General features: G+C 43.0%; 1 protein-coding gene across 1 annotated transcript in view; it reads left to right on the top strand.

Moving 5' to 3' along the window:
* The window catches only part of uroc1 (urocanate hydratase 1), a 40,078-nt gene that overhangs the window by 16,476 nt on the left and 3,356 nt on the right, over window positions 1-20,246 (top strand). The window contains exons 6-18 of the mRNA XM_028824059.2: window positions 586-647; window positions 3,856-3,922; window positions 4,075-4,218; window positions 10,480-10,568; window positions 11,752-11,814; window positions 11,915-12,094; window positions 12,280-12,377; window positions 12,834-12,906; window positions 13,292-13,413; window positions 18,559-18,629; window positions 18,744-18,842; window positions 18,930-19,029; window positions 19,115-19,196. Coding sequence (XP_028679892.1) covers window positions 586-647; window positions 3,856-3,922; window positions 4,075-4,218; window positions 10,480-10,568; window positions 11,752-11,814; window positions 11,915-12,094; window positions 12,280-12,377; window positions 12,834-12,906; window positions 13,292-13,413; window positions 18,559-18,629; window positions 18,744-18,842; window positions 18,930-19,029; window positions 19,115-19,196 — 1,250 coding nt within the window. The remainder of the gene's footprint in view (window positions 1-585; window positions 648-3,855; window positions 3,923-4,074; window positions 4,219-10,479; window positions 10,569-11,751; window positions 11,815-11,914; window positions 12,095-12,279; window positions 12,378-12,833; window positions 12,907-13,291; window positions 13,414-18,558; window positions 18,630-18,743; window positions 18,843-18,929; window positions 19,030-19,114; window positions 19,197-20,246) is intronic.

The raw sequence follows: 20,246 nt of genomic DNA, 5'->3' as shown, positions 1-20,246 counted from the left end.
GCTGTGATTTATCACCTGGGTCCGTTTAAGTTTGGATCTGCCTGATCTACAGGTATACAACAAAGTTAAGTGCTTGATATATAAAAAAAAAAATTGCTGTTCCAGGGTGATGGAGCAGGACAAAGGTTACCACTGTGAACCAACTGCTTCAGGAATCTCTGCGTGAATTCCTGTTCTCTCATTGTCTTTGTGTTGGATTTCTGGTTTCATTGCTCCTACAAATTTATGCCAATTAGACAAGCTGGAAAGACTGTCTAGGATTGGCACTTGCGTGGTACCTCATGTTGACAGGATAGTCAAGGCTGCTTATAACCCTGTAATGTGGTGAGGGCTTAGAGATTGAAAGGATGGGTGATTGATCCTAGTGCTGAAAACAGTCCACTTCCTGATCAGGAGGTGGAACTTACAGTGGTTATTTAAAGGGTTGCCCACTCTCACCTATTTTGGGTGGCTAGATGAAAGCTGGAGGTGGGCTTGGCTCCTTTTGAAGGTGTGAGGGATTAGTATCCCTGGGGTTGAATTCTATATGGTTGAACTTTCTTGAGTTTGGATATGCTGTGTTCACTTTCATTTTTCTTATTGCAGGTGATCCCTAATTATTCATCGAGAAGTGAATATGAGAAGATGTTTGCCATGGGAGTCACAATGTAGGTTTTGAGTGTAAACCTGGTAATACTCACCCCTTGGTAACATGCATGCTGTGACAAACGGCATAATTCAGTGTTTTATATAAAGTACCAAACTGCCATAATTCCATGAAAATAGAGTTACCCTCCTGGAAAGTGCCTTTTAAGAGAAATTTGCCCATGAGCAGACTACTCAAGTAGAAGATTTAAGTATCTGATAATGAGTGAACTTAACTGTCATAAGTACAAGTCAATCAAGGATTACTCCATGCTTTTATTTACGTATATATATATGTTGTAATGAGACACCACAGAGCCAGGAAAAGGTTTGGGAACCACCCCATATACTGGAGAAAGAACTGAGAAAGCTGCAAAGACATTTTACACAAAAGACCGAGTCCAATACGGGACTGAAGCAATACAAAGGGAATGGTCGCTTTATAGGAAGCAGGGAGGAAGAGGCAGATCTGTGGAGCTGCCTCCAGAAGTGAGGTCAGGATTGAGAGTGAATGGGATGTCTGTCCTGTCAAAACCAGAAGTGGAGTCTGTGGAGGAACTGGAAGAAAGGTTCAGTGGGTTTTCCTTCTGTGGATCTACAGGGGAAGGAGAAAAGGTTTTTAGTGCACACTGCCAACCCTTGGCCTGGTGTAACAACAAAATTGGGTCAAGTCCATCAACTGTGTGTGACAATGTACTGTATAGTCTTTTTTTTTTTTTTTTTTTTGTTACAAACCTAAAATAATTCAGGCTACCTTCTTTTCGGTTGTGAGTCGTTCTATAATCACTAAAATATGAGCGAAGTAGGTACAACTTGAAGCAGTGACATTCAGCGGGAGCAGACATCTTATATTTCTGCATTGTAATTCACTGGACAGGGTGCTAATAGGAGAGGAGTGCAGGCATCTTTTGCTTTGAGGAACTAATTTTGTTTCTGAAAACCACTTCATAAAGTGAATTTTCATAACCTAATTACGATTAATTTAACTGGAAAACATTTTAAGCGTTCCCTGTACCCAAAAAAGTCCCCTGATTTTTTTTTTTTTCTTCTTCAAATAACACTGAAGTACATGAAAATCAACAGAATTAGTTTAATAATAACATTAGTCATCAAAACAGACCCTAGTAAGGCATTGTGATGCTTAATAAAACGTTATACCTAGACGTCATCATTTCTAGTTTCATATTCAAAGGAATGGGCTTTTCCAACAAGTCTACTATCTGTTATGAAGACACGTGACAAGGATAGTGACCACCGCACGTGAGCCCACAAGCACCCCTCGCAGCAGCCCGTGGATCGGCCTCACTCTGTTTGGCCAGCGTATGAACACTGCAATGACAGCCGTAGAAATAACTTAGACTGGCGATAATGCATCAGCAATATCCAGCCCCGCCCCTTCTGTCAGGCTGCAGTAAGGTGAATTTGGAATGGCCAGGTGTGGGCACCAGCATCACCCATGTAATTCTTCATATATGCAAATTTTTGTAACGCGATTGTTCCTGACGTGGGACAAATCCATATTTTAGATAACTGATTTGAGTAATGTATTGTGTGCATTTGCATAGTCTGTTTGTTTTCTGGTGTCATAAACACGACAAAAAGGGCCACAAAAAGGTTTGGGGCAGCCACCCGTATATTATTTTTGGCTGCAAAATGGAGATTAATAATTTACAGATGAGTACAGACGAGTCCACAACAGAAGTGACTCAATAGCACATAGGTGGCAGCTTTAAAGGAGAGCGGAGGAAGTAACGTTATTGGTGATGGGCGAAACCAGAAGTGACGTCCTCAGGGTCAGGCAGGATTTCCCCGTAATTGGTCTGCAGAGAAGTGAGAGAAAGGGTTAGTGCACTCTGCCACTCCCTGGTCTGGCATGGAATTGTTGTCATTCAGGCCCTGTAGCTGCCTCCCATGTGCACGTGTGTGACACTGCTTACATGTGAAAGTAACAAATGTATTGGGTGAAAAGTAGACATTTGTGTTTGACAATGTAGTAGAGTTAAAGTGACAGTAGAAAGAACATTTTATACTCGAAAGTAGAAATATTCTCAAAACATAATCCAGTAAAATGAAATCTGTTTCTACTTTGTTACTGTGCAAAACTGGTATAACTTTCTATGGGTGCGCAAATCCTGGATGGCCACAGTGGCTGCATGTCTTTGTTCCCTATCAGTCATATAATAAGAAGTTTGTTTCTGTTAGTTGGTATTTAATTCAGTAATTTCTTGTTTCTCAAGTTTGAAACTTTGATGGCATTCCTATGGATCTCGTTGCGTGTTTTACGTTCCTACGACTTGGTGAAGAAGGTCGGCTCACAGAGCCATGTTCAGTTTCATTGATCTGCCTACTCCCGGCGCTCTAGAGAGCTACTGATCTTTAATAGGTGGGCATGGGTGCAGGGGAGGTCCTCGCTTCTCCCCTCCTAATGCTAGTTGATTGCAGTCATGTCACGTGTGTGTCCACAGACACACTGCTGTTATCCTGCAGTCTTTTTCTGAATGTTCAGACCAATTGGGGGAATGTAGAATGCAACAAATCTCTCTTTTAAACAAGTGGCTGAGATTCAACCAGAGTAGAGGCAGGGATTGGTTACAGTAAAAGGAAAACGGCCAAGGCTCAAGTTATAGAAGCTATTGTCATCCCTTTTACTGATACTGATGTGGCCATACTGGTCAAACCCAATATTGCCCACCCCACCCCCATCATTTTCAATGGCCAGAGGCTGACATTGCGACTGAAGACCCCCCCTACTTTGCAAAAACGAAATCTTAAATGAATATTACTACAGGTTGAACATCTTTAATCTGAAATTCTTAAAAATGTCCAACATGACACTGCAAGTGGAAAATTCCACACCTGACTCCACTTGCCCATATGGCTCTCTGACAAATGTTCCCTCCAATACCCCTTTAAAATTGAAACGGTGCAAAGCAGTACCACGTGAATGACGGGCTGGGTGGGCTTTCGTGTGTTCTCTGGTTGACTTTTGTGAGTTGTGGGTGTATTACCAAAAAGTTGAAAAATGCGCAGCCCTTACAAAATGCTGTGCAGGAGAGGGAGTGGAGCAGCGAGGGAACTTCAGAGATATCTCATTAAGGGTATGCAGATACTCCAAAATCCAAAAATATCTCCACTACGTCTGCTCCCAAGCATTTCAGATTAGGGCTTCTCAACCTATACAGCTTTTTCTCCGAGGGGCCTCCTCTAACATGTCTTGTCTCTTTATGACAGGTATGGACAGATGACTGCAGGAAGTTACTGTTACATTGGACCACAGGGAATTGTTCATGGGACGGTGGTAAGGCAATGCATGGCCTAGGGAATGGCTGCCTTGGCGTATTGCTGTTCGGCCTTAACTTTTTTTCTTGATTGCTGTCTTGGTAGTATGAGAGCCATATTGTGTCTCCCATCATCACCATAACTCAGTGATGGCTTTCTCTTGCATTGCAGCTGACAGTAATGAATGCCGGGCGCCGGTATTTAGGCTCCAGTGATCTCAGTGGGAAGGTGTTCGTCACCGCTGGTCTTGGGGGCATGAGTGGTGCCCAGGCTAAAGCAGCAGTCATCGTTGGGTGCATTGGTGTCATTGCAGAGGTAAGACATAATTCGGTTATATGATTGTTCCTCACATGAAAGAATTGGCTGTTTAGCTATCACCCTTCTTTATAAACGCCATTACTGGCCATTAGTGATGGGAAGTTCGGATCATTTTACCGACTCGGACCTTTGAGTCTCGTTCAGCAAAATGAACGAATCCTTTTTCGAGTCATTTCGTTCATTTTAGCAAAATATAATTAAAATGTTACCTGTTACCTCCCTAACACATCTACTGCTTACACAAATGTTGATCACATTACAAACAAGACAAAACTATAATGCTATAAGAAACAGAAAATATTAATTCATTGTTTACCTGGGTCTTTAGTCTATGATTCGCTCACCTCGCCTCTTATCTGACAAGTTTTCGGGTTTGAGTCGTTCGTTCATCACGTGACAGCCCAATTAGCTAACCAAGGCAGTCTGAGCCGGAAAAAGAATCGATTAGTTCATCTCTTGAGTCTTCGGGTTTGAGTTGTTCGTTCATCACGTGACCGCCCCATAAGCTTAACCTATGCAGTCTGAGCTGGAAAGATGAATTGATTAGTTCATTCCTCGAGTCTTTCGAGTCGGTCATTCTTTTGTCATGTGACCACTTACCGGCTCAGTACCTCAGTCAAATACTAACGTAAAATTCCATTTGTTGTATGTTGGATCATATTTAGAAATTATTTTACTGATAGTTAAAGACAATGAAAGGACAAATTAATCAATAATTTATTTGTAACAGGATTATTTATTTATAAAATAACACCACAGATCCTCAAGAAACAGTAACAAAATCATAGTGACAGAAATTGACAGACCTTTTTTATATATAAGAAAATGCGTTTTAGATATTTTTGATAATTTTATGATAATTTCTGAGTTGGTTAAGCTTATGGGGCTGTCACGTGATGAACGAACGACTCGAAAAGCCCGAAGTCTCGAAACAGGTGAATCAATAATTCCAATACAGAAACTATAGGAAGTTGCGCAAATGCGCATGTGCGACTGAACGAATCACTCCCACGAGACGACTCGTTCTTCCCGAGTCACATTAAAGATTCGTTCAAAATAAACGAATCGTTCAAGAATGACCCATCACTGCTGGCCATTGCTGATCATTGGAATTGGCAGGATGATGACAAATGTCTAGGGTACCTAGTTATGGTCCTGGGGGTCTCCAGTGGATGCAGGTTTTTTTGTCCTGACCTACTTTGAAATTAGCAGCCAGGCCTAACCGATAATGAGACTTAGAATTTTAATTTTATGACTTGTTAGTGCTTTCATTCTTCCAAGTCAAACAATCGTGTATTTGTTTTCGGAGAATCTGTATCCATAATGTTTTCTGGTCCTTCCCTTCTCTCTCATTTATTTCAAAACATTTTATTAACATAAATACTTCATGATGCATGTACACGGGTTTAAATTGAAGCATGTTATCTGGAGAGCCGGTGGTTCCTTTGTCATTTGCACCTCCTTATTAACCGATTGCTGCTTAAGAAATTAGGCAGCAAATTAAACCTAAGTGCAGCGGTGTAAAGCTGATTGGTAACGAGCAAGTTAATTAAACTAAAAAAATATATATATATTGCTTTATTACTAACTAAATGGGTTCTAATTAAAGTGGTTGAAGTGAAACCCTGCAGACCTCCAGGACTGTAACCGAGTACCCCTGGTCTATGGCATTGCTTTCTGCAAGGTCATTACAGCATTAGTGTTTTTACCCTGTCCTGCTCGGTTTGGGATTTCATACTTCGAGATCTTCAATGTTTTCATCACAATCTGTTCCTTACTTGAATTTAGTTGCTTTATTTTTGGGCCCCATCTAGAGCAGCAGAGTCTTTTCCATACTTTGAAAATGACAGCCAGCCAGTGCTACAAAAATGTTACCAGTCACAACTTCAAGACATTAAACACAAAATTTAAAAATATTTTGCAATTTTTACCATTTGAATGTTGTGAAATAATGGTGTGTTTGTTCTACTATTTTCGATTTTGGTCGTTACAATGCTGCTCATTATCCCATGATAGCATTCAGATTGTAATTCAGGCTTCATGATTCAATACTCCTACGATAGGAACAGTTCATAAAAGAATGGACTCCATGTTTATTAGGCACTCATAACTCAAAACATTTTAAAAATAAATTTGAGCCAGTTTACAAATATGTACATTTTTAAGGGATGATTTTTATAAGCTTTTTATTTTGTCTTAAAATAATCATAAATATCATAATAAGCACTGAGCTGGAAGCATCGAGGCACACACCAAATGACAGTTAAGACATGAATGTGTGCATTATATTTAACAATGACAGTTCCAACTCCAAGAAGAATCTTCTATCCAGTCATCTTCTACTGTCCCATGCAGTCTCTCTCCAAGATCCATTGAAGACCACTTGCCTTCTGCCAGGGCTTTTATTTACCGTATGCTTCAAGAGTCTCCATCTGTGTTCTTGAACCTTCCCAGGCTTGTGAAGTCTATCTCGAGTAATCCAGAAGCTTATGGAACGCAGAGCTCTGTATACTTGTGTAAGAGGTCACTGTCGGTCAAGCATGCAACCTCCTCCATCTTCAGGGCCATCTGGTGACTACTATAATCTTATATATAAACGTCTATGTGTGGAAGCGTGTGTGTCTGTCTGTCCAGCCCAGAAGTGCAAGGCTACAGCATGAAGTTCAAAGAGCTGGCAAGGCAGCCCCAAGGTATCGAGTCGGAAGAGGAAAGAAGTACGAAGCTACAGCATGAATTTGAAAGAAAGCAACTCTGTCACCAAAGTGAAACCACCAAGGAAAACTCACTTAGCCGCTGATAGACAAGGGGGGCGAGCATGTCCGCAAAATGAAACTGTCGACAATGCATTTCATTTTTTTTCCTGACAATTTCAATAGTTTCTAGGAGCCCGGGCTTTTTACAGCACAGGCTTACACAGCTACTATGATATAAAATATTTGCATTGCCTTAACATAATACATATTGCACTAGAACATTAAAGCAATCTAGATGAGAACAGGCCCTTCAGCTCAACAAAGTCCTACCGTCTACCACGCTGCTTGGTCGCTTATTCCAAGTGTGAAATTTACTCTTAACAAGTTTCCAACTGTGTCCCCGTGTTCTTGATGAACTCATTTTAAAGTCGCTGTCTCAATCCACTGGACTAATTCCCTTCATAATTTTAAACACTTCAGTCAAGTTTCCTCTTAATCTTCTTTTGCTTACAGTTATTAGCACATGCAAGCAAGCATATCACTGTACTCTGTAGCAATAATCACCCTATAAAACTACTGTATAATATAAAGTTACTGCACCATGCAACCATTCAAATTTAAACTTCTGTTGTTTGTTTTGCAACTTAACATGAAGCGTTGCTCCAACAATGGCTCTCCTTTTATCCTGCTTGAATCCTTCACTGACCTGTTAGCCGTGGTTCCTGATGGGACCAAAGTTCCCTGACTATCCAATTTCCTTTTAAGAAAAAAAAGAACGTCAGCACTGTGCATGAAGCTGAGATGTGTCTGTTGTTAGATCCCTTACGGCTGAAACACTCACTCATTGGATACACAGGGACAGATGCATTGTTTGACCAGGAAAGCAAGCATTGGGAATTGAGATGTTTTCTGTCTCCACCATACTGGAGGAGTAAGAGCAGTTCAAGATCCAGTCAGGTCAGGTCACACTGGGGAGCATGCACTGGTACATCATGCTGCCATACCCACCACACTACCACGTGATGTAACAGTTGGCAATTCTCCAGGCAGACACACAGTCCAGTTCAACCCTCCATAAATGCCCCTCTATCTGCTGCCAGATTTTATGAGTGCATCCCCTTGGCCTCATCCAGCTGCTTGGGTTCTCAACAATGAGGATTCTGCAAGTCCGATCACCCTCGGGGAACCACGCCACATGACCATAGTGTCATAACTGACGCTCCCTCACAATGCAGGTAATGTACCTCATTCAGGACTTTATGAGCAACCGCTCATTCAACACAAAGTCAAACCAACGGTACCCAAGGATTCTCTGAAGAGACACAGTACCGAAGGAGTCCAGTCTGTGTCAGGTCACTGGATAGCGTCCATGTCTCACAACCATATAGTAAGACAGGAAGCACCAGGACTCTAAAGACTTGGACCTTCGTTCTTTTGCATAGATAACAGGAGCGGCACACACCCCTTTCCAGTGATCTCATGACCCCCCCCCCCCCAAGCTCTCCCAATCCGTCGACTGACTTCATAGGAAGAGTAACCAGAAACATGAAGGTCGCTGCAGAGGTAAGTAAACCTCTCGACAAGGTCGACACTCTCTCCGCAGGCTGACACATTACTGATGGCTGTGCCCAAGAGGTCATTAAACGCCTGTGTGTTGGTTTTTATCCATGACACTCGCAAGCCCCGACACTCAGACTCCGATCAGAGCCTCCATTGACGCCATGAAGATCACAACAACGTCGGCAAAGTCAAAATCAGTGAATGTTTCTTCACCACAGCCGCTGGACCCCACAACCCTGCCCAACACCCATTAGGAGCGAAAAAGCACCCCTGACAAACCCAGAATGAACTGGAAAAAAACACAGTGGTTGTGCCTCCACTCTGCGCAGCACTCACAGTGCCAGTGTACAGGCCAGCCATGATATCCAGCAATCTTGAGGGGATTCTGTGAAGTCTCAGGATGTCCCACAAGGCAGCTCAATCAACAGATTTGAATACTTTATGAAAACTAATTATTACCATTCACAGAGAAATTAAACCACAGCAAAAGAACACCACAACTCAATGTTTCAGATAGCAATTGCATTGAAATTTGTGTAATCCTTAACTCCCTGCATAAACACTTGATGTGTTTATTTAGATTTGAATTTAGAAGGTGGCTGCTGTGTAGCCCCATCTGTGCTTCTGCTGGAGTGGGTGTCGGTGTGATTGGGTACATTTGATGTTTCAGTTGTATTAAGTGATGCAATCTTCGTCTCCTGCGGCTCTTCATTATCAAATTGGCAGTTCTTTTCCCCTCCTTCTCACTGGGTGTCAAAGCACACCATTTAGTTCAAATACATATTTTATACTTTTTGTGAACATAGCAGCTATTTCTTTGAACCTCCACATTGACTCCATCTGCATCATCGTAACAGTAAGCAACTGAGAGCACACACGGCCGACGGTGATGCCTTGTGCACTTTAACTACCTGCCCATGTCTTCAACTGCCAAGGGATAATCTCGCTTTACAGAACGTTTTTCAAGCACAACAGGTTATGATTATTTTTTAAAACCATGCAATTTGTCCTCCGTACACATGATATACACTTATGTGTTGTAATAGAAGAGACAAACTAAGAGTTTTGGGGCACTTGAAGGCCAACTCTGTATATTAAGAACAAAACTCCGGTTTAAAACGTGTTGAAAAAAGAAGATAAACATCACGTAGACGCAAGTCTCTGGAATCGACTGCTCAAGATGGTGGAGCTACCGGTGATGTGAACTCCTGGCAGGAAGAAGTGGGTCCAGGCAGGTGGACACCGGAAGTGACATCAGACATGTTAAGGTTGTCAGTCTTCCGGTCTACAGAGAGAAAAGATATCAGTTAACCGTGCCCTCTGGTGTTCTGCAGGAAATTACTATTATCTGAGTCTTTAAGCTGCGCACACATGTGACTATGTTTAACTAGTGTATTTTTTAGGACACTTTTCTGTTATCAATGTTTTATCCATTGTAACCGCAGGCTTCCTGTTGGTCGGGCCATGTCAATAAGAGCTCCATTACTGTTTGCTGTTTAAATCTCTGCTCCCACTTTGAGCTCCATGTTCACTGAGTATGTAATTTCTAAAACAATCCAAAGCCTCCTGAATTGTCTAACTGCACCCACCCACTTTTCAGCCAACTTCACTCATAGTTGTCTCCAGTCATGTACGTATTCTACATCTGACTCTTGAAGACTATCATTTATAAACATTGGTGTATCAGCACTACACTTGTCCTGAGAATTCTTTTTGTATTGTTCAAAAAGAAAGACCTCCACCACATTTCTGTACAAAAATGAAGACCTGTCTGGTCTACTTAATTAATAAATCAAATTGGTTATTACAGAATCGGTACAAAACATGATGGGGAGCCGGGGTAGGTTGGTGCGGAGCGAAAAGGGAGTCAAGATGAAATTGACAGGACATTTATTTGGAGAGCATCAATCTGGGTAACCTGGGACACCGAAGCTGCCAGTAAGTCTAGGGCCTGAGTAGCAAACTCCACCTTTGCCAATCTCTTGATTCCTAACTATGTCTGCAGGTGGATGATGTGCCGCTAAAGAAGAGGCTCGATCAAGGCTGGCTGATGGAGGTCACTGCAGATCTGGACATCTGTGTTCAGAGAATCCGGTTGGTATTGTTGTTTCTATCAAAAAATGTTAAGTGCAATTAGCTTTGTCCAAGATCCAGGCCTTTAATGACCCTCTTGGGCACAGCCATCTGCAGTTTGTCTGTCTGCGGAGAGAGTGTCGACCTTGTTGAGAGGTTTACTTACCTCGGTGGCGACATTCATGTCTGTGGTGACTCTTCCTATGAAGTTAGTAGACGGATTGGAAGAGCATGGGGGGGTCATGAGGTCGCTGGAAAGGTGTGTGGTGCTCCCGATATCTTTACAAGAGGATGAATGTCCGGGTCTTTAGAGTCCTGGTGCTTCCTGTCTTACTATTTGGTTGTGAGACATGGATGCTATCCAGTGACCTGAGATGAAGACTGGACTCCTTGGGTTCTGTGTCTCTTCGGATAATCCTTGGGTACCGCTGGTTTGACTTTATGTTGCTCATGGATGATCTTCATTGTTGAGGACCTGAGTTCCTGGACAAAGTCAAGGGGATGGCCACGTAATACACATGGCTGCGACAGACAGAGGGTCTTTTCCAGAGGGTGGGACTGGACTGCGTGTCTGCCGGGGGGTTGTGAGCCAGGATCCCAAGCTGTTTCGTCTTGTGGTGGGTGTGGCAACGTGCCGTACCAGTGCATGCTCCCGAACTGACCTGACCTGGAGAGTGGGTCATTTGGGGAAGGCATCGCTCTATCTTGTGCCTTCAACTTGGACAGAAATCTTCCATTGAACAAATGTTTTAATAGAATGATTGCTGGGTTTTTTTTTTTTTTTTGCCCAAATTAGAGAAAACTGATTTATGTTATTATGAAGCTGGAGTTGCATCTCACCTTATGTCATCAGCATGACCCCCTCTTTGCCACAAATTTCCTACCATTCTACAAAAGCTAAACCTGCATTTTGGCCAGTGAGTTTAGAATTTAGGTGGCCGTTTCTCCACTGGACAAAGAACCTGTGGAGAAAATTGGAACAAGAGGAGAAGAACGTTAAAAACTAGAGGCTGCTCATTTCAGTCCATCACTTCTTTCACCCACCGGAATGCATTAGACTCCCACAGAGCTCTTTGTGGGGAAAATATATATGACACTATGGATGACACTTTACAAAATGCCTACTACTTGTATGGAGGAATTGTCCGGCTCTGTTGGTCCTTGTGCTGCCCAATGATGCTTGTGTGTTTTGGTTTTGCCACAGGGAAGCCAGAAAGGAAAAGACCATCCTCAGCTTAGGCTACCATGGGAATGTGGTGGACCTCTGGTAAGTGAAACATCTGAAATTTATTATCAGGTATTGACCCCCTAGTGGTAAGTAGGAAGACTGTCCATGATGGTACCCAAAATATTTTTTGTGCTCTCAGGGAAAGGCTGTGGGCACAGTGCGAGGCTAATGGAGAGCTACTGGTGGACTTAGGTTCTGACCAAACATCCTGTCACAACCCCTTCAGTGGTGGTTATTTTCCAGTGCAGCTGACCATTGTAGAGTCTGAGGAGATGATGCATGAAGATCCAAAGAAATTTCGCAGCCTGGTGCAGGAGAGGCAAGTGACCCTTTTGGGAAAGTGGGTGGCAGTCAGTGGGATACGTGGACTTTGTTTGGACTTTCTTGCTTTTGGCCACCTTTAGATATTAAAGGATGTATTCAGCAATAAGTCCAAGAGGTCCTCGCTCCCACTGTGGTCAAAATGGGCTTCTGTAGTAATGGCTTTCTCTCCTCCTTCTGCAGTCTCCGGAGACAAGTGGCTGCCATTAATAAACTGTCCACCATGGGCATGTTCTTCTGGGATTATGGCAATGCTTTCTTGCTAGAAGCAAAGAGAGCGGGTAAGTCATTGATTCAGGAATAGGAGATACTCATTGATCTTGGTAAGTCTTCCTGTTGAGATGTCCAATTATATTATTAATAGAACGGTTACACTGTCACATGCCAGATGTTGTTGGTAACGCTTGGCTAATGTGTAACGTTTATGAAGAGCTGGAGTGGATATTTTGGGCCTATGTGGTATTCGATGTGTTTGTGTAAGGATTTGTTTCTGCTTTGACTCTGATGCCAAGATGGGATGGCTTAAAAAAGGAGGAACAGGTGATGAAGTTGGCACACACAAAAAATAAAAATAACGAGGAGCAATTGGATTCCAAATTACGCCCCCACATATCTGTCTCAAAGAGATCAGCTGCTTTACCTGTAGAGTCTCATCCAGATGGGCGGGGTTACCCCCAGGGTTTTTTGTGGGTCGTTTTGATAAGATTTGTAAGGTCATGTTTCTGTTTCTGGGACAGGTGCGGATGTGGAGAAGGGTGGTGCGGGCACCACGGAGTTCAAGTACCCTTCATACGTCCAGCATATCATGGGGTATGTAGTGCATTTATGGGACTGTTGCCAAGGGTGGTTTGAAGTCATTGAGCCATGGGTGAATGCTAAAGGAAAGCCTCATTGAGCTGCTTGGCTTGCTCTCCTGTTACCCAGAATTCCCAGGTTTCTCCAAGGTGTGTGGCTAGCACCTGGTTGGAAGTATTTCTATTAGCCATTATACAGAACTCCTGTGGAGGGGAGGCTCTGGTGCCATATTTGTTGCTCTCCACCTCATTAGAGTCGCATTGCCCTTGCTTGTTTGCTGGCATGTTTTGAATTCTTCACTCTTGGCTTTATGAAAGAAAAGCAGAGGAGTCCGCCAGCACAAACACCGGAAGGAATGTGCCGCTTATTAATGTGCACAAATTCTCTTGAAATCTTGCAGAGACATATTCTCGCTGGGGTTCGGGCCATTCCGCTGGGTGTGCACTTCTGGGGACCCCCAGGACCTTGCTGTGACTGATGCCATCGCGGCTGCCGCTTTACTGGAGATCCGTGGAAGAGAAGGTAGGATGGAGGAACCATCGGGAGAGAGGGAGTGAGCCCTGCCTTCCTTGGTTTGTGGCCACAGGGTCTGGCATAAAGGACTGGAGGTGTGTGGGTAGTGGGACACAATGGTCGCCACAACACATTAATGCATATATCACTACTCCCTTATAGGGCTAAAGTTGGGGGGAAAATAAGCATGAGGAAGTGTGGCCCCCTTGGGTGTACAGTCTGTTCATTTTCTCCTTTCTGCCAAAAGCTGCTTCCAGCACCTTCATGAGACCCCAGACTCCATCATGCAGTGATGTAATGTAAACGGCAGTTCATTTGAGTAAGATCACAGTATTGGACAGAATTGGACAGTTTGTGATCAAGCTGTCCTCCATAATGTGCAGAACATACTGGACAGGTGTCTCTTAGCAAACTAGATGTGTTGCTCCATGTGGACGAGGTCATTACAAGACTTTGAGCTGTTTATTGAAGCAAAGAGCACAGGTGAGACACGTGTGCAAGCCAGCAGGCCGCTTGATTAAGAACAGATTCTGAGACCAATTAGAAGGCTGCCTAAGGCAGATTGGTTCAAATCTTTTATGAGGCACTATAAAACTATTTATAGCAGTGGGTACTCTTAGCCACTTCACTTTCAAAGGAAGAACTTGACTGAAAGGAATGTCCATCTTGTACTTAGGAGAGGGGAATGAGGATTTCTTGAATTTATCGCTCAAGGCAGTTTTTAAATTGCTGTGCTGCAGCTCACGACTGGTACCCTAAATTGTGTGGGTAGGGGGCAGATGGCGAGGGGGGTTTGGATTGTCCTCAAAGCCTCCTAATTTGCTTTTTGACTTGTGCCACCATAATGTCGGCATGTATGGATGCCTGGATTTTACTCTCCATGCCATTCATTCTGGAGCAGCATCTGGAAAGGGTCAAAGGTTTCATGGTGAACATCCAGCTGTAGGTCACAGGGTCTGTGATCTGCGGGTTAATGAGGTGTGATGCTTCCTGGCTTGCGCAGGCCATTAAAATGGATTGACTTGTGGGTATGCTAAAGTCTGAATGCTTTACGAGGTGAGCATGCAGTGCAGTGTTTGGGAAGTGTCATCTTTTGTACGTCTTTGTCCCAATGTCCACTTGGCTGCTCTTCTGCTCGCTCTCTTTCAGTAGGTTGGCCTGATAAGGTTTGTGCCGTGGAATTTTTATACTGCTTTAATCCCCAGTGCCTGACTCGGCCTGCCACATCCTTGGATTAAGCCTACCGATCTGCTTCCCTACTTGGCAGCTGTGGAGAGCTGCAGTTTTATTTTATTTTTATAATTATATATATATATATATAATATTTTTTTTTTCTCCCACACCTAGGCAGTCCTTTTGATGTGCTAACTACACAGCTGCACAGTGAATACGAACCCATGCTGGCCAGAAATGACTGTCTGGATGCCAACTGCTTTAGGATAATACTAGAGTAGCTTTCAGACATTCACAGCCCAGTTCAGGTCATTTTTTCACTACGGTCACTTAATCCTGAGGTACTTCTGAGAGATCCATCAGGGCGAGAGCCATTACAATAATAATAAGAAGAAGAATAATAAATTGAGTATGAATGATTAGAGTAAGCCAGTGTAACTGGAAAAGAACTGGGACAGTCCAGTGCCTATAAAAAGTATTCACCCTATATTTATAAAGCATTAAATCACAATGGGTTTTGTTAGGCTTTATTACACTTCTCAACAGAAAAAGACTCTTTAATTCAAAGTGAATGTGGATCTCTGCAAAGTTAGCTAATGAGCTAATATATAAATCACAAAATTATTAAGCACATAAGTATTCATCCCCTTCAAGTCAGTATTAAACAGATGGACCTTTGGCAGCCATGACGGCCTTGGGTCTGCGTCTGTTAGCTCTGCCATTTTTACTCCTCCTTCTGCCAAACTGCTCAAGCTCTGTCTGGTTGCATGTAGTCTTGCAGGGCCAGACACAATTCTCAAATGAGAATACACGTCTGGGACAATATGTTAAAGAGTGTGCAGTGAATAGCGTCGGAGTCCTGCGCTTCAAAGGCTACACCTACTGGACATCTTCCTAAAACACTTGGTCCCTATTCCTCCAGTCCGTGCATTTTTAAACCGCCGCTGGGGTATCAGAGAGAGAGCAAAAAGAGACAGAACAAAAGACTTGACGATGTGAGAAAAGCTCATTCAGGAGCTCATTGGCACAATAATCAATCTGCATGTTGTAATGAGTGCTGCAACAGTAGAGACAGACAGACAGACACACCTGTAGACCACCGCAGCTACTGGGCTCCACACGTTTGAGAAAATTCTGTGTCTCCTGCGATATCTTTCTGTCAATTTTACATGTTGTATCATTATATGACATAGCAGCAAATAGAGTTTAGATAAGCATTGTGGTCTGAGGATATACGACGTGTTAAAACACTGCAGCCATTTTGTCACAGCATGTTTGGATTTCCAATTAGACAGTAAGGTTACATTTCTTTAGTTATTTGTTTGGAGGTTCAGCCAGAAGGTGGATGCCTCATCTGTGCATCTACTGGTGGTGTTAGAAAGATTTGCTGATTCAGGTGTTTTGAGTACTGAAATCTGCGTCTCCTGTGGCTCAGCCCTCTTAAAGGTGGTCCTTTAGATGGAGTGTGACACGCCGTTTACTTCAAATGCATATTTTGCAGTTCATATTTTCATGAATATAGCTAACAGTTCTCCAGCTTATATCGACTTCTACGCTATCGGAGAGCAGGCACAGCACAGATGACAAAGTATCGGCTACGTTTACCACTTACCCATTGATGCTGTCAAATGCCTATGCCTAATCTGATACTACAGAAATGTTTTTTCAATGCATCAGGTTATGTTTATTTTTTAAATGTGCAATGTGCTCTCTGCAGATATGACACACATTTTTAAGCTTAATAGACTTTGTGACAGTAGATGGTTCATCATAATCGGAAGCTGGATCTCTCTGTCAAATCAGGTCAACGCAAGCACCTCTGATCTTTGCAGTTCAAAGTCTCCGGCCCTACTTTGAGCGCTGTCTTCATGAGACGTTGGATTGGTTTAGAAATGTGACACTCAGTGAGTCCTCTAATTGTCCCCACCTACTTTTAAGCAAAATTCACTTGTGGTTATCTCCAGCCATATGTTGTGTATGTCTGGCTTCAGCGAGAGTAGGATTGCATGAGGCTTGTGAGTAAACCGCCTTTGTCACGTCCAGCCACCAATTATCACTTGGACTGAGAGCTGGACACAGCCACAGCAGGACATTAACATTGTGTAGCTTTGGCTTTATGTTTGGAGTCGTAGTCTTGCTAGAAAACAAATCTTCTCCCAAGGTGCAGGTTTTTTTTAGACTGCATCAGGTTTTCCATAGGATTTCCCCTTATTTTGCTGCATCCATCATCCAGTCTTTCGGGGCCTGCTATAGAAAAGCATACCCACAGCGTGTTCCCACCACCATGCTTCGCGGTGAGGATGGTGCGTTTTTGACCATGTGCAGTGTAACATGATTTTTTTTATTTTGATGGTCAGAAAGTTCTAGCAGAGTTCAGAGTCTTCCATGTCTCTTCTATTGAGATATCATGTATTTGATTTAATAGTGCTTTTCTCTTTACCATAAAGCTGTGACTCGTGAAGCACCTGAGCATCAGTTGTTGTCTGCACAGCCTCTCCAGTTTCAGGTACTGTAGCTCAGTGTTCTCATAGGTCTTTTGATGGCCTCCTTTACTGGTCACCATCTTCTTGCTTAATCTGTTCAGAGCAGGCTGTCCACAAACACCGAGTGATCAACAGCGGCCATACTCTTTACATTTCTTAATGACTGAATTATTTGGACTTGGACATTTACTTGTCTCTTGACTTGTGCTGTTCACGGAGTTGCTCTGAGTTTTGTTGCATCTTCATTGTGTAGTTTAGGCTACCATACTGATGCACCACAAGTTGGCTCTTCCAGATAAGGAAACCCCAGACTGCTGATGTCCATTGAAATAATTCTGTGGCTCATAAAGCCAACGAGGATTTAGGGGTCTCATATTCAAGTGGGTGAATACTTACGTGATCAATTTTGTGTTTTATTTTTGCAATTAATTTAGACCATTTTGCAGAGATGTATTTTCACTTTGACAGTGAAGAGTCTTTTTCTGTTGATCAGTGCAAAAAACTTCCAAATTAAATGTTCTGTGATTCAATAAAAATGTGAAAAATTCCAAGGGGTTCAATACTTTATGTGCAGATTTCCTGGTATGGCTGCTACGTTTTGGATGAATCGCAATTTACTGCGTGATTTGGCAGAGAGACCAGTATATGATGAATTAAAGTAGTTCAGATGAGAGGTAATAAAGGCACGAATAAGGATCTCTCCATCATGGAAAGTAAGTTAAGAATGGAGACGGGCAAAGTTGTGCAGATGGCAGAATACTAATACAGTTACTGTGTGTCTGAGAAGAAAATGAGGAATCAAAAATAATCCCAAGACTATGAACTGTATCAGAAGGGGTTATTGTAGTTCTCTCTGAAAGCAGCCCACCAACATGATCTCAGTCTTCTCCTCATTTAACATAAAGTGAGATGGCATCTGATGCTAAATATCTCAGAAGCAGGTTATCAAGAAGGGTGAAAGGGACCAGTGGGACGGGTGCTTAGGTATATTTGGGTGTTTGCTGCGGAAAAATAGAATTGCAAACCATAAATAACAGAGTTCAGGAGGAGCATTTAGATAATGAACAAAAGAAGAACTAAAACTGTGCCTCATGGGACACATTGAGAAATCGGAGCTGTGTGACGCTTATGTTTTCCAGTAAATCAGATCTGTCAGTGAGCGTAGGACCTGAACGAGGCTAAAGCAGAATCTCAAATGCCAAGGTTGTGATTCCTCTTATCAAAAGCGTTGCAAAGCTACCGGTGCTACAAGAGGACCGTAAAGGTCAGAGATGCGTCACCATTAATTCTTTGACCCCCAAACTCCAGTTTCAGTTGCTGCTCCCAACTTCCACCATGTTCTGTTCTGCCTGACTTCACGTTACTTATACTGTACTAGACGAATCCGAAATAAGAAAGTTCTTTATAATAACCGGTGACCATCTTGGATTGAAGTATTCCCACCTTTGAGCCCCCCACCCAACCCTCATCTTTCTAATGGGCCTTTCATTTTTATTAGTGTCCAGCACAGTGAGGCAGCAGTACAGCGATAACATCCACTGGATCAAAGAGGCTGGCAGACACAAGCTGGTATGTGAAAGTATCCACACAAGTGGACCAGGGTGGGCTTTTAGCATTTGCCCACTCTGCACATTAGTGTGAATGAGCAGCCTGGACATTCAGCCTCTGTGTTTCACACTACAGGTGGTGGGCTCGCAGGCTCGAATTCTATATTCAGACCAGAAGGGTCGTGTCTCCATTGCTCTGGCCATCAATCAGGCTGTGGCGGACGGCCGGATCACGGTAGGAATTTCTCACTGGGATGTGTCTGGGGCGGCCAACTGTTTGTTGAACTGGAAGCTTACAAATGCTATATGGTTTTCACTTTAGGCCCCAGTAGTGGTCAGCAGAGACCACCATGACGTCAGTGGGACAGACAGCCCCTTCCGAGAAACTTCCAACATCTATGATGGATCGGCCTTCTGTGCAGGTGAACAGGCAGATTGTCTCTGGGGGACTGTTACTCCTTGACCAAGGCCAGGGCTTTACTCACAGTGGTGCTCTTCTCTTGGCAGACATGGCCGTTCACAACTTTGTAGGGGATGCCTTCAGAGGAGCCACCTGGGTCGCTCTTCATAACGGAGGGGGTGTTGGATGGTAAGATAAAACAATTTTATGTGATGAGGTTTCGTGTCTGAGCTCTGATTGACCCGGTCTTTAATGTAACCCCTTAATGTTCAAAGTTGCCATCTTGAAATAAAGGAGGAATGCCATGAAACATCAGCCCTGCTACAGAGCAGACACTATTTGAAGCAAATCAATCCATGTTTACATAGCGTTTGCACAACTGTACCACTTTATCAATACCAGAAGAATTGGGGTTTTAGGTGAATGGTGGCGAGAATGAGACATCATAGAGGAAAGAACAACAATAAGAAAGAAAAGGAAAGGTCTTGCGTGCAAAGGCATTGGAAAGAATTCCAGACCGGGCCTGTCATATTATAGTGACTTTTTAATCTTCTCTGTTAATTTCAAAGGGGCTGGAGGAGGAAGTGAGGGATGATGTATTATAAAGCAAAACTAATAAGCAGAATATCCTAGAAGCAAAATGCGTGACAGCTTTCAAACAAAATGTTAATTAACTGGCAAGATGAACAACTCACAAGAATTAAACATTGCTGTCATCTTTGTTATTTTGGGACGCAACTCAATACAGAGCATTTGCCATGCTGTCAGTCCTTTTCTTGTTATATAGTGCCTTTTAACAGCAAGCACAATGACTAAATGTTTCACAAAGTACACAGCCTTGCAGAAGGTGGGATTGCGGTGCGGTCTCCAGGATGTGGCCTTCAAATCCCCCGCTCAGGGGCACATTTTTTTTCTTTCTCCACTTTACGTGGGGTTTCCTCCAGTTATTCTCATCTCATCCCTCAGCAAAAAGCTGTGCTTGGAGGTTCATTGGTGACTCGAATGAATACAGGTGTCTGAGCTTAGTGATGGACTAGCTCTCCCCGTCCAGGGTCCATTCTTGGTTTGTGCCGACTGCTGCCGAGATAGAATTTGGCTCCCCTCGTACCTAAATAATAGAAGAAGCAGATTTCGGATAAAGACACCTAAAATGAAAAGGTCAAGGGACATATATGGCAAGCCAAATTAACATTTAGAGAGATTTCAAAATACATTTTAAAGATACCTGGAAATGCATTG

The sequence above is a fragment of the Erpetoichthys calabaricus genome, chromosome 18 (genome assembly GCF_900747795.2).
Source record: "Erpetoichthys calabaricus chromosome 18, fErpCal1.3, whole genome shotgun sequence".
Taxonomy (NCBI): domain Eukaryota; kingdom Metazoa; phylum Chordata; class Cladistia; order Polypteriformes; family Polypteridae; genus Erpetoichthys; species Erpetoichthys calabaricus.
Note: the sequence above shows the minus strand (reverse complement) of the source record. Positions and strands in the feature narration are given on the sequence as shown.